The following is a 14,877-nucleotide window of genomic DNA, read 5'->3' as shown; positions in this document are numbered from 1 at the left end:
GCGACACTCTTTTCCTGCACCTCCTTCCTCTCGTGCATATAGAGCAGAATGCATCCCTACCAACCCCCTCCTCTCAGCACGCACGGCCGTTCCTCCCGCATATGCAGCCCAAACCCCCAGACGTGTGGTTTAGCCGTCCAGCCAAAAAAACTTCACAGCTCGACTCGTGACACCCTGAATCCAACCTCGCACTTACTGCAACAAGTGAAACTTGGAATTAAAATAAATAAGAGGAGAATTTTGTGAAAAAGTTTTTAAAAACAATGAACCCAATAGTTAGCAGGACCTTACATTAAAACCCAACACTCGAACAAAAGTAAACCCAACATAACTCAAAGAGGACGAGGCGAATTACGTATCCGATCATCACAAAGAGTGTGTAGATCTAGGGTTTTTGAAATGTTTAGAGAGAGAGATGAAAAAGTGACTCAAAAGTGACTTTTTACAAACTGATATATGCACAGTTCGCTTGAGCGCAAGAAGTCTCGCTCGAGTGACCAGACACAAATAAGTTTTCTCGCTCGAGCGTAAGAAGCTTCGCTCAAGTGACCACACAAAAAAATAAGTTTTATTGCACGAGTGTAAAAATCTTCGCTCGAGTGACCACACAAAAAAATAAGTTTTATTGCACGAGTGTAAAAATCTTCGCTCAAGCGAAGAATACCAAGTCCTTGGAGTTTCATAGATAGAAGACCATTGCTCGAGTGCAAGAAAGGTCGCTCCAGCCAACACCGCTCAAACGCAAAAGATGTCACTCGATCAAAGAATGTTAACTTCCAGTATCTCTGTAGACCTGCCCAAAGTACTAAGAGTTTGCAATTTACGCTCGAGAGCAAGAAGCCAAAATCTGGGCAACAACAATTTGGAAAAATAAGCCACCAACCTATTCCAAACGTGACTAACACATCCTAATAGCCAAACTCAAAGAGGAATAAAGAGAAGTAGTCATGAATGAATATATAAAACCATGAAACCCAAATCCAAAACAACAAATAGGTCGGGTCTAAACCAGAATCGCTATAGCACAAATCTCTGTTTTAAAAATGCATGTACTTTCCTCTAACTAGATTCGAACGAATGCATACAACTTTAAGATTCAACCAAAATTATTCACAGTGATTTGATCCATGATGGACAATTGCAAATATTATGTATATCAATATAGAAGCAGACCCAGAAAATAAAATAGAATAATTATTTTTTGTTCTTCAATCATCATTAATGTAAAAAATAAGGAGACAATTTTTTTTTTTTTTTTTGATAAGAAGGGAGACGGTTTGGTTAAATTTACATAGGATTCTTTTAAGCAGATATATCGTTTTTTAGTGTTCATGACTTTAGAAAATATAGTAGATTTGAGAGGGTAAAATTGAGATTTAAAAAAAATAAAAAACATGGCAAGCTCTTCATATTTTGTGATAGTAGTATATTAGTATTTTTTTTGAATCCTCTCAATTCAAGTTGACTATAAAATTCTTTTAAAAAAAACAGTAAAATGTTTACTATCGAAATTAACATAAACAGTAAAATTATGCTTTGGTTTACAGTAAAATTTTACTTTATTTTATAGTAAAATTTATTATAACTCTTTAATTTTTAAATAATAAAACATCAGCATCATCACTAAACACTATGCTTACTATAATTAAAAATAAACAGTTACAAAAATACTATTTTAACAGAGAAAATTTTACTATTAATTTAAAGTAGGGTATCAACAAATAAATGACAGATTACATATTACTATAGAAAATCAGAGTAAAATTTTAGTATCACTTTTAAATAGAGGATTAGCAAAATAAAACACTTCACACATATTATCAGAGCAAGTTAAAATAAAATTAATTTAATAAATGACAGTTCAATCATCATTTGATTGTGGATTACATGAAATTGAGGTTTGATTTTGAAAGTGAGAGGTTCCAAATTATACAGCCATTTTCAGACTGCAAACTACCCAAAGCCGCACGTGCGGTGAGTCTTCCCGCACGTGCGGCAGTCCAGTCCCAAAACCAAGTTTGATTCTGCTAAAAAGTCACGTAGTCCCGCAAGTGCAGCCCTATTTCCCGCACGTGCGGGGACAGCTCTGTTCAGCCAACTTTGAATAGGCATATCTTTTGCATCCGGACTCCGTTTTGAGTGATTCTTAAGTCTAAAATCAAGCCCCGGAAGTCTAGTTTCCAATGGTAGTGGTCTTACTCCCAAATTCTAAATACAGAATTAGATATACCTAAATTAGTGAGAGTTGCTCACTTTCTGTCTACCGGTTTTGTACCATTTCTTCGTCTGACCCATTTTCCTATCAATTCCTCCTATCTTCTGAGACATGGATTATGACTTATTGAAGACTAATGAGTTTAGAACTGATATGACTAATTGGTTAAAAAGTAAAGTAAGGAATCGGGTATATTCTTATAATGCTATGTGCATTGTGTTTGTAGGTCCAAACGAGGACATCGTCCCATTACTGTCAGAAGCTTATCACTGTGAGTAATAGTAGTGTAACGATATGCTATACTTACTTCTGGTGCTTATGATTTATACATGGTTGTTGAGAATGACATATACTATTGACATTGTGCTCTAATTGAATTAACGGACATAATTGAACAATGGCACTGTTATGGACCTAAGGTCGTTCTGTCTCTGTTAATAAAAGTGGGCTTGAGGCCGTTATGATGTAAATTGATTATGATTCATGGGCAGAGGCCAAGGGAGGTAGTGTACATGTCGATGTTCTACCTACCCTACAATGTGTGGACAACTGTCGTTATGTGGGACTAAGGCCGTTCTGTATTATCTATGGGCCTAAGGCCATTCTGTATCTTATATGGGCCCGAGGCCGTTCTATATTATTTGTGGGCCTAAGGTCATTTTGTATCTTATATGGGGCCGAGTCCGTTCTGTATTATCTGTGGGCCTAAGGCCATTCTGTATCTTATATGGGCCCGACGCCGTTATGTATTATCTATAGGTCTAAGGCCATTCTGTATCCTATATGGGCCCGAGGCCGTTCTGTATCACATGTGGGCCGGAGGCCCGTTTCGAGATATGGTTATGAATAAGGTCTGTGTATGATTTGATATGCTTATTTGGACTCTTTAAGACTATTGCTATTATTCACTGAGCTTTGCTCACTCCGTTTATATATATATTTATGTATGTGAGCCATCGGGAATCGACATTAGAATTGTATTGAGGTCCGTTTGTTTGCCAAGCTACCTGGGGTACGCCTCCGTATTGAGGCCTTAATTTTGATTACTGGGAGTTATGTAATTTATGGAGTCATATGTAAGTTTGTGTGAGATCTATATAAATTCAATGATTGTATATTTATATTTGAAAGTGTATTTAAATGCTTAAATCTAATTAAGCCATCATGTATGCACAAGCTCAATGGATGTTGTCTTTTATTGATATTTGCTTCCACTAAGGCCCCATATTTGGTTAAGTATTATTTTAAAATTTCGTTTTGAGGCTTATGTTCAGGCCGGTCATGGACCAAACTTTTAGGGGGCGGGTTTGGGTCGTGGCAGGTGGTATCAAAGCACGAGTTAAGATCTCACACACGTGTCCATTGAGCATTAGAGTGTCTAGAATGCATTTAAGTTGTATGTATCTAGTAACGAAATGAGATGATGTGCGTTTTGAAAGAAGTATGTGAGCTTTTACAATCAGTTAAGTAGTGAGCCAGGGAATCTAATCTTTTATGGACTTTGGGGTAATAAAAGAAGATTCATATGTTTTGTTTCATGGACTGAGTTTTGTGACTAAGGAGAATTGGATAATTGTTATAAAATGAGAATGGGTTACATAAGGCTAAAGTTTTGAAAGATGTGGAATATCGGTGTTCTTAAGATATTCAAATTGATAAGTATAAGCCTGTTTGTGGAAACATAATGTGAAAAGAGATTAAACTTAGCTTCTATCAATGTTATATGTGAAATTAAGCCATGAGGAATTTTGGGAAACTGAGGTTGTTGTGAATCAATGAAGTTTACGGCAATTGAGAAATACAATGATTAATAATGAGTATGGAACTTGAGAATGGTTTGATATAAGAAGTGGAAATAAAGGAATTGCCCCACTCATATCCTTGTTTGCTTGTGTGTTATGACTAAGTATGCGAAACTATGTGTTATGGAGTAATTAATGAATGATACTCGATGTGTTAACAGTCTGCATCTTCTAAGTCTAGGAGTAGGGATGAAATAGAAGTCAAGTTTTGTTGAGGCAACTGGATAAGGTAGTAAGAATATTTCCAAATATGATGAGGGTTATGTGAACATGTCATGAGAAATAAGATCAAGGAAGGAATTAATTGTGAACTCGACGAAGAATCAAAGAATATGGTAAGAAGTCTTTCGTATAAATGACTATTGGAAAGCGAAGAATCTTTTTAAGTGGGTGAATGGAACTTGAACTAAACATTACGATAAGTAGAGACACTTTGATTGGTGTTCTATGTGTTGAGTTATTTGTGGATAAAATGTTAGTTGGAACCCTTTCGTCTATCTGAATCATGTAGCTATAGAATGAGTGGATTAGCAGGCTATAGCATGTGTCAAGAGTTTCTGCATCACTTAAAGAATCTATTTTATTGGAAATGTTATGCGAATTTGATTTGGTGCTTTGATGTAAAATGTTATGCAGATTTAATTTAGTAAGATAAGAAAACATTAGTAGCAAACCTACATAAGTGATTTGTGACATCCGACCTTCGAACCCACCTAATTAATTATCGATGAGGTATATACGTTGTGTGGGAATTACTATGTGGGCTAATGCAGTTAAGAAATTTGTGGATTAAGGTTTGCATTTGATGTTAAGGTTATGTTAAACATATAATGTTCTCTGAAATTATGGGAAAACAAAAGAGCTTTGAGGTGGAGCTATGATTATCGGGAATTATGTGAATTGAAATTATTGTGATTGAGATATTTGGTGATCAACAATAAGTATGGAACCAATATATGAATCAGATACGATGCTCAGCCTACTTTGAAGTCATTAGAGCCAGAATAGAGTAGCTTTATGGTTAATGTGTTTTATGCTTGATGTCATGATGTTGACTTTAAGATCCTCCAAGCAAACATGGATTTTAAATGATTATTACCTTACTGTAATTTGGGAATTGTGACAATTAAGGTTTGATCGGTATTTGATTTTACTAATAATTTATTTTCGAATTTGGGTTACTATTTGAAGTCTGCTAGAAATCTGATTCGAATTGATAAGTTTAATTCTGATTATTTGAGCCTTCATTGAAGCTGAGGATTTGAATCTACATTTGGTTATTCGAAAACTTAGACGTCATTTATCCCATCTGCTATGAAAGTAATCGCTTGGAGATACTTTAAATTACCAAAACCATTGTTCTGAATATTTAACTTATTAGTGAGCAAGAGCCATAAGGTCACTGATTTAGAACTTATTTGTTTATCCTGGGTTTAATTGTTGTAGTATGTTTGTGCCATTTGAAACCCGATTGAGTAGTGAATGTTTCCTTAACCTTTGAGGAATTATGATAATTGGGGTTGTTTGTGAAACTAAAGAGTTTGAATTATGTTTGATAGCTTATGAGTCGCATGCAATCGAATACTTGAAGTGAGTTCATTTCTAAATACCCTTAAGTTGTTCTATTATTTGGGAGATATGACTTGTGGATCAATAAATTGAAATGTACAAGGGTTATGAATAATGAGATGATTTTTTGATGTTGTTGAGTGTTATCACTACAACAAGTTGGGCCTTGAGTGACGAAATTTTTTTGTCATCAAAGAGCTAATTTCGTCACTATAGATATTTGTGAGGAAATATTTTCGTCACCGGTTTCGTCATTGAATGTTTGTCACTAAAAACCAACGTGACGAAAAATAATTTCGTCACCAATGAAATTACTTCAGCGACGAAATTTTTTGTCACCAATAAAACAACATTTTGTCGCCAAAAATTCTCATTTTCGTCACCAAATAGTTTTTCAATACCATATTTATAACTTTAGTTGACGAATAAATTTGTCACGCATGTTGATCATTGATGAGGAAATAATTTCGTTACAATAAGATGTAAAGATGACGAAATTTTTCGTCTTCAAAAGTCATAATTTTGTCACCAATAAAACAATATTTTGTCGCAAAAAATTCTCATTTTCGTCACCAAATAATTATTCAGTACCATATTTATAACTTTAGTTGACGAATAAATTTGTCACGCATGTTGATCATTGATGAGGAAATAATTTCGTCACAATAAGATGTAAAGGTGACGAAATTTTTCGTCTTCAAAAGTCATACATGGGTGACGAAATATATTTCGTCACAAATATATATATACGTGACGAAATTTTTAGTCACCAAACAACAAAATAAATAAAAACTTTCATATATAAACTGCAGTAAATTTTGTCACAAAAAAAATTTATTGGTGACGAATAATCACTTTGTCATAATAACAAGTACAAATGACGAAACAAATTCATCACTAAACTTGTTCCATATTTTATATCAATTTAAATTATTATTTCACAAATATCCCTGCTCATATCCCAATAGCTTTTTAATTGTACTAAGAAATCAGTAGCTATTATACAGCACTCCACAAAAAAATTCACTAAATAATTTATTTTATAAATCAAAATATATCCATCAAACAACCTTAATAATAATCCATTAAGTATCACAAAAAAACCATCAAAGTAAATCCCAAAATAAACTAACGTGGAGTCCACCAAAAAAAATCAACACTCAATCTTAATTTGCAACTACAACTAAGCATCAGTTTAGGAAAAAAATTCAACAGTTGATCTTCATTTGCAAATATGCTTCCGAACGTCATCAAAACCAACCTACAAAAAAAATAAACAAGGCAAACATTAGCATAGAATGTATATATATAAAGTTTATTATAATAGCAAAGTTTTATTATAAACTTAAAGCCAAATATCAGAAACTTAACAAATATACAGAACTGTTCTCAAGATCACAAGCTTGAAGTTATTTGAATAGAAATTAACAGTGATTAACTAAAAAGATGAATACCATGCTCATTCCCACCCATGGGCTTTGCAATGATCACCTTAACATGGCAATTCACTGTATCCCTAGAATTATGCTCGGATCAAAAACTGGCTGTGACCCACGGACAGCAGCCAAACTAGTTATAACACTACAACATCTCATACAGCATAGAGATACAACCAGCAAAGCAGAATGATACCAACAGCAGAGCATACAGATACCAATAGCAGAGCATACAGATACTTGTGACTTAGGCTATACAGATACCAACATCTACAGATAGAAACACACCTAACAGCAGGCTATTATCTGACTTAGTTTTGTCTCTACTTTGGTTCGTGTGTATTTTAACTAGAGTCATGCTAAGTAAGAATTTTGATAATGAATCTATTTTCATTAAATACATCTTCAAACTTGTTAAATCTTAGTTAATAAGTAGTCAAACTATTGTACTTTAACTAGTATATACTAACCAACATGAGAAACATAAAATGATAAAGCGAGCGAGACTTACCAAAAAGGCAATGTACGAGTGCATGGGATACCTCATCCTCTAAATTGTCCTTTGAAACCTTGCTTCTTAAGAAACTCCATGATGCTTGATGTGATCTCAAAATGCTCGTCAATCGACCCATTCATCTTCCCTATCTCTTTATTTTGTGCTTGAATTTCCTCTCTTTGTACTTGAATTTCATGTTTCTGTGCTGTAATTTCCTCTTTATGTGACTGAATTTCCTCTTTTTGTGACTGAATTTCCTCTTTTTGTGACTGAATTTGCTCCTTTTGCTCTTGTATTTCCATCTCTAGACGCCTCACATAGCCACTGTCAGTCGAAGCACTGGTAGTCCTGACAGAGAAGGAACGCCTCAACCCGAGTCCTTTAACATATCCCGACCTTGGCTTTAGCACCTTCACAGATAGCTCCTCCGGAGTAATTGGAACCACACCAGGTCTGGAGCAATGTTCAGCTTGGATCTTTATCATATTATCCTGTCATTTAAAAAAAAATTAGAAAAATGAATAAAGATACAATTCAAATTGCAATCATCCTAATACAAAAAGGTAAATATACATACATAATTCTCTTCGCACTCCGAAGAAATCCACTGCTTTGTGACATCATTAAAGTGTGTAGATTTGTAAACACGTGGCAACTCTGGTAGTTGGCCCCCATTTGCAATTGTCTGATTTTTTTTGTTCAACTAGTAAGTTAAATAAGAATGATGGTAGTAGAATCATCTTTTAAAAAACAAAAAACCGAACAAAAAATTAAAGAAGACCCACCGCCTCGTGTACCCTAACTGGGAGAGATTTTGACCCACACCTATGCTTCGTCTTCAATTGATTTCTATTGTCAATGTTAGCATTTGATTGCTTCTACAAGGAGGAAGTTCCAATAGAAAAATATATATATTAGGAAGACAAGGTAATTGTCAACAATAAATAAACATAAGAAAAGTTTACCAGCCAATTGGCATCATTCCACTTCTTGTCAATCAAGTTTTTCCATTTCTCGAGGTCACATTCAGGCGGTGGGTGGTTTCTAGCATACTCCTCTCCCTTAGCACTTTTAAGGTTCAGGTATTTTTTTCGTAGTCTGTAGGTGTAGCTGCTCAAGCTCCGTCCACACTTTGTTGCCACCGCTTTGCTAACATTTGTGGAGTCACCTTCCATGTCAAATTGATCCTAGCAACAGCCACAAATCTTGTAAGTCATAATTAATTATATTACATTCATTCAATCAATTATGTAAAACTTTTACCGTTAGACGCTGAAACATAGGTGCCGTAACTTCTTCGTTGACATGTTTCCACCTGCGAATGCTAAAGTCTGGCAAGTGTGTTCGGACCTCAACACCAATTTTGGAGACTAATTGAGAGGCATGATCCCCCACTGGTGCACGATACTCCTGTGGTATAGGAACTTTGAGCTTTCCATCTTTTTGAACCATTGCTTGAACCTTCAACCCGCGTGTCAAGCCACGAGGGTGTCTAGTAGGCACTGTTTTAAAGACATAACATTGACTAGTTAGCAATTAATTAAAGCGAAATCATAAAAGCAATATAAGTAACTTTTTTTACACATTGAACGGTTCTACACAAATACAAGAAAAAGATTGCTAAGTTTGCATTAAAGATAATGTGCTTCTTAGGTACGTAGTTTACCTTTTGCTCATCTCTTAAAATTTCCATTTATGCAGATGGAAAATACATAAAACGAAGAAATATTATGTTCAAGACACAGTAGTTGTAAATAAACTAAGTATGACAATAATGATTTAGTACAACAAAAAGAAAATACACCTTAAAAACACAATTAGTACTTCTCATCAAACCTCTCCACATAAAAAAAGAGGCTCATGGTTAAGTAGGTGTATTCTCATTCGCTACAAAAGCAAAAATAGCTACTAGTTTGGCATCCTGTAAACAAGCTTCACAGAACCTCAAGCCTTGACAGGATATCTACAACTATCATTAACTGTAGGGTGCATTCATGTTTCATAGGCATATGGCTCATCTGAATTTCAAACCTTATACAATGCATAAGCCATAAGTCAATAGTTCTACTTCCAGCCTGAAAAGGAATAATAAAAGATAGCCATCAAGACAAACCCAAGTAGTTGAGATAAAACTCTGTCAAGTTCACTTGAGCCAATCAAGACGACAATAATATCAAACTGTCCAAGAGTCCAGATATTGCTAATGCTAGATACAATAAGAATCAAGATAATTGCAGTAACAGTTTGATTTCTTTCACATACATAAACATGATTAAAATTCACCAGATGCACCCCAAAAAAAAAAAACTCAGAAACATGTGGGTCCCAAAGGGTGGAAAAAGTGACATTTGGGGTTCAAGCAACTCTTCTAATTTGCATGGTTATTGTTGTGTGTTAGTTTTGTGGTTTTGAATTTGAAAATATGTATATATGCATGTGTGTCTATATATATATATATATACTGAGAAATGATTTAATTGTAGACTCAAAGTTCAACACAGTTGTCAAGTCATCTCTGATGCATTGGAATGATCAATCTTCATGTTCTAGCTTGATTTAATGCTTGCTTTTATCATTTTTTACTTGAATTGCGATACTTTTTTCTCACAATTTTAGTTTGTTTTGGTTTAATTCTTCTCAATTGTGGTCTATATTTGTTCTTCTTTATACTAAAATTATTTTACTCATTTCTCATGAATTTCCAAACACTGCTACAGACATGACCATAGACCATGTGAACACTCAAAATTCTTTGCTTAGATGATCGAGAATTTGAATAAGAAAAAAGGAAAAAGAAAAATGAGGCTTTGTTTTTGTCCTTTGAATAGCAATCTAGGAAGCACGAACACAACAACAAAGTAATTAAAAAATAAGGTTCTATTAAGGTGAAGTGCTTGCCCACATGGCTTTAATGTGATACAATAAGTTTTTGTTTAATTGTAGTGATAGACTTTTTCATGCCATTGTAAGTCACAATATATCTGCTTAGTGAACTCATAAAACATGATTATAGTAAAGATTTTAAAGGGAACATGATTTGTTTAATTGAACTATTTTATTTTCTTAAATTCTAGAGCTTTGTTTTTCTCAATAAGGAATTCAATGACAGCCATGACTACTTAATCATTGTTTCTCAAACTAACTTAACAAAGAGGGTCTTAAAAATGCTTTCTTCTGCAGTCCTGATTTAGGTAGGCAGTTTTTGTTTTTATTGCAGTTATGAAATTAGCTCAAAGGTTGAAATTTTAGCTTTGGATTTTTTAGGAAATCACATTATCATGTTGTTTTTCAAGCAAGACAGTTTTTCATGTGTCTTAATGGGAACATGGCCACCCGGCTAGTTTCTTTAAGAGTTCCTAGCAGGTTTTGGGTAAAAATATTGTTGAGGCTATTAAATCTTTTTTTTATTTCTGGTGAACTTCTTAAGGAGGCTAATAGGACCTTGATTGCTTTGGTCCTTAAGGTTGATGCAAGTAGGAAGAAAGAGAGAGGAAATCTTTGAAAGATATTTCTTTATTATTAGTTGCACACCACATCAACATTACACGAGTTCATTTATATACACAGATATATGATTTTCTCTAACTAACTAACTAAGATTAACTAACTAAGTTTGTTACAGATCAGTTACAGAATCTATTGAGAATCAGTTGGAATCTGTTGAGAATCAGTTGTAGATTTGTTATATACAAATGATCTCATGTACACAGACTAGATGCTTGTATTGGTCTCTCATCATGAACACCAATAGTTGACTTGCAACTAGCATACACACCAGAGTGAGCAGATCTCCTATATGCACCTGCAGTAGCTGAAGATATAGCAGAGGCATCAGATTGATAATGTGATTTTTTTTTCTAATGTTTGTTATACAAATTGGCAAGCTGATACATATTATGAGGAAATTTTTTGTTTGGTGGGTTGAGATGAATGTGAGCATATATTTTCTTGAGTGTTTTATGTGTGATTTGAGAGTGTGGATTGAGTGGCTAAGGACTATACTGTGTGTTTGTTCTCAACGTATTTCGTTCTTTCCTTTTGGTCCTAACTGATGGTTGTTATACTACTTAAAATGGGTCTCTCATGTGTTTAACACCCCCATAGCTCTCGTTATGTGGTGGTTGAACATATGTAATCCTATGTTTGAGTTGGTGTATCTGCTGCTTGGGTTTGCTGAAACTGGGCAGTGGTTGGTTCTAGTATACCTACTGCTATTATTGGGGTTCTATGCACCTTTAGTTGAGCTATACTGTAGGGCATGATGCAACTGTGCTATGGTCTAAAATCTGGGACTATTATAGTGAGCTATTTGTTACTGCTGTACATATTGCTACTGTTTGATTGGTTGGATCTGCAAATCCTGATGGAGCCATGTAGTTGGTTGATGCTGCCGTAGTTGGTGTATCTGGTTGCTATTGGCTACTACTGTTACTATTGGTATTACTGCCTTTTCTATTGGAAAATTTTGCTACAGCTAGAATGTTGTTTATTTTTGTCTTGTACAGTTGGTTATTTGTTGGAGTTTTCGGATGCTCCTCCTAAATTGTTTGTTTTTATTTTTGTTTGCTGTCTATATTTCCTTATTTTATGGCCCCTCTTTGTCTGTATGGGGTTTGATTTGGTCATGTTCTAGGGTTTAGGCTTTTTATTTTTTTTAGCAGCGTTTTAGTCTTGGTCCTGTTGTTATTAGGGCCTGAGGTATACCCCTTGTATATGTTATATATTTCATTGTCTTAATTTATGACTTATTCACCTAAAAAAGACAGTTTTTCTTGAAATTAGCTCAATGGTTGTACTTCTAAATTTCCTATGTAGGCAAATGATTACCAAGTTCCCAAATAATTTCTCATTCTTCAATGTTTTTGTTCAAAGAACTAGGAATGCTTGAAAACTAAGAGCATCTCCAATAGAGATGTTAACTTTGTGTGTTATATGACAAAAAATTACAAGTGAGACCAAAACTAAAATAAAAAATAAAAAATCAATCCCTATGAAACAAATTGCATGAAATTTTTTGCACCATAGAATTATATTCAAACAGAGAATTTGTTTAGCTTAGTAAAATTCAGTATCTTACCGACACTAGATTGGGGGGCTGCCTCCCTCGGTGCCTCCATATCGACATCAAGTGGCTGTGAGTGTTGGGTATCCACATTGTCATGTAAATCCCCATTTGGAACAACAATTGCCTCGTGCAAAGGTTGAAGAGATGACTGCGCCAATCGTTTTGGTGGCATTGGTAAGCCCTAAAAAACATAATACAAAAGCATAAACAATAAATACATAAAAATGGATAAGTAAAGATATGTATATGGAAACCCATCAAGGCCACTGTTGATATTTGTAATCTGATCTAGTCCACTCCTTTTCTTCCCAAGACTGGTCCTGACAAGTGGTTGCTTTGAATATTTTTAAAATGGTCAGGTAAAAGGTGTTGTCACTCAAAAACCTGTAGGCAAGTTGAGTGGTTGAGTGGTTGTGAGCTACCAGTAGTTCTAATATCTTTAATTGGTTTTTCCTAATTGTGTGCTTTGCAAGTTGTCAATCTGGTGTTTCCAACATGGTCAAATTATGTCTTATTTCGTTATACATTTGTGTTCCAGCTAACTTACTCCTACAGTTTGTTTTGGTATGCATATTGTTGTATGTAGGATGTATATTTTCTAGTTTTATTTTATGACTTATTCATCCAATAAAGTATACGGAAATATAAAGATAGTATTAACAAAGCATCGTTAACAAATATATAGCTATCGGTGACATAATAAAAAAAAATGAATGGCCATACATATAGTACCTCATCGTCAACACTTTCAAAGGACTCAGCATCAGTGTCATCCTCATGATCTGACGGTATGTAGTCATCATCATCTACCCTAATTTTCTTTCCCTTTTGATGAACACGATTGGGCTGAGTAGAACCCATCAAAGAAGTTGTTATACGCTTCAATTGTAGAGCATCCATTTTCTTATTATTCTTCTTGATTGTCTTATATCTTTCCATTTCGTACTCTGTTCGCTTCTGTTTCGCTAGAAAACCTGGTTTGATCCATTGTTTCTCCCCTTTGGCCATTTGGTTAACTAAAAAGCATAAATTGATATCAAACATGAAATATAAAGCATAATTTTACTTGAAGAGACGCAACAAAATATATCAAAACATAATTACCAAATAAAGTATGTAGCGTAACTTTAAACTTAATCTCACCTATTTTTCTCAGCAAAAATTAAGATTTATTGATGTAATAGAAAAGGTTATAAAAGTACACCGCAAATACAAAATGAAACTTAAAGCTGTTTTGGGAATAAATTAAAAAATATTACAAAAATAGTCAACTCTTTTCTTTCCGTTTTTATATGTTTTCTTATAAAAAAAAAAAATCAAAAATCAACTTTTCAAAACAACCCTTAATATGATTAACATTCACAATTCATTTAATTTTTGAATAAATTTTTCAAGCTTTGTAATGTTGCTATAAATGAGAATTAGTATATAGAATTAGATACAAACATGGGGTCATTTTAGGGCAACTTAGAGCTGACTCTCTTATACGTTTCATATGGGATTTTAGGAAACAAAGATTGTAAACTAATCAACTCAACATTTATATGTTGAGAAAGTAAAGCCTAATGAGTAAATGTGGAGACCTGATTAGCATTATTACCTTTATTCTTAAACATAAACAACCCCACAGAATAAGAATTTCGACATGCACATTAATTAATAAATGGAGATCATTTCAATTTAAATACTCCTTGTTTTGTTGAAAATGATTCAATGATAATTTTAGATAAATAAATGGAGATCATGTAAATTCAATAAAAAATGATTCAATGATAGTTGCAACAAACTCTCTAATGATATATAACAAGAGCTAACATTCTGCTTCCAATGAAGAATTCTGCTACGATTAAAGCTAGAATCCCAAGTCTACAACCAACTCTGTAATGATATATAAAAGAGCTCTAACTCTGTTAACATTCTATCAAGCCTATATATTATAGATCTAAGAATTCTAGTGAAATTAAAACTAGTTTTGAAGTTTCAAATGAACATGAATAAAAGTATTTTGGTGGGGATTAACCTTTCACAGACAAGATTGCAGAGGTTAGCTGGGATATCAGGTTGTTCATAAACTAATTTTGTTGGCTTGTTCCTGTTTGGAGTTTGAAGTGAACAAGGAGGCACATAGACACCAACCTTGTCACAATTTGACAAAGCTCAACCATGTCTTCAATTCCTATCTCCTATCTCTTATCCTCACGTACAAAATAATGGGTTTGTTCTGTTCTAATAACTAAATTAATTGAAATGGGAAGGAAACTGGTATGCTTGATTGAAATGTTTGATCCATTTCA

General features: G+C 34.0%; 1 protein-coding gene across 1 annotated transcript; it reads right to left on the bottom strand.

The window, feature by feature from the left end:
- Positions 1–7,565: 7,565 nt before the first annotated feature.
- LOC145805679 (uncharacterized) lies at positions 7,566–13,633 on the bottom strand. Its single transcript, XM_082900854.1, has 7 exons — positions 13,316–13,633; positions 12,596–12,764; positions 8,782–9,020; positions 8,484–8,705; positions 8,304–8,396; positions 8,096–8,203; positions 7,566–8,009 (listed from the first exon to the last, which is right to left on the bottom strand). Exons 1-7 carry the CDS (start codon positions 13,625–13,627, stop codon positions 7,566–7,568), a joined length of 1,587 nt encoding a protein of 528 aa, XP_082756980.1. The 5' UTR covers positions 13,628–13,633.
- Positions 13,634–14,877: the final 1,244 nt, after the last annotated feature.

The sequence above is a fragment of the Camellia sinensis genome, chromosome 13 (assembly GCF_055761805.1).
Source record: "Camellia sinensis isolate YWXY chromosome 13, ASM5576180v1, whole genome shotgun sequence".
NCBI lineage: Eukaryota > Viridiplantae > Streptophyta > Magnoliopsida > Ericales > Theaceae > Camellia > Camellia sinensis.
This window is presented reverse-complemented; position numbering and strand designations above follow the sequence as displayed.

Bases quoted from the DNA above. Each gene is read 5' to 3' on its own strand.
- LOC145805679 (XM_082900854.1), bottom strand. From the start codon at position 13,627: ATGTTTGATATCAATTTATGCTTTTTAGTTAACCAAATGGCCAAAGGG. The intron at 12,765-13,315 runs GTACTATATGTA...TATGTTTTTTAG, and splicing joins TTGAAAGTGTTGACGATGAG to GGCTTACCAATGCCACCAAA. The intron at 8,010-8,095 runs GTATGTATATTT...TTTAAATGACAG, and splicing joins CGGAGTGCGAAGAGAATTAT to GATAATATGATAAAGATCCA.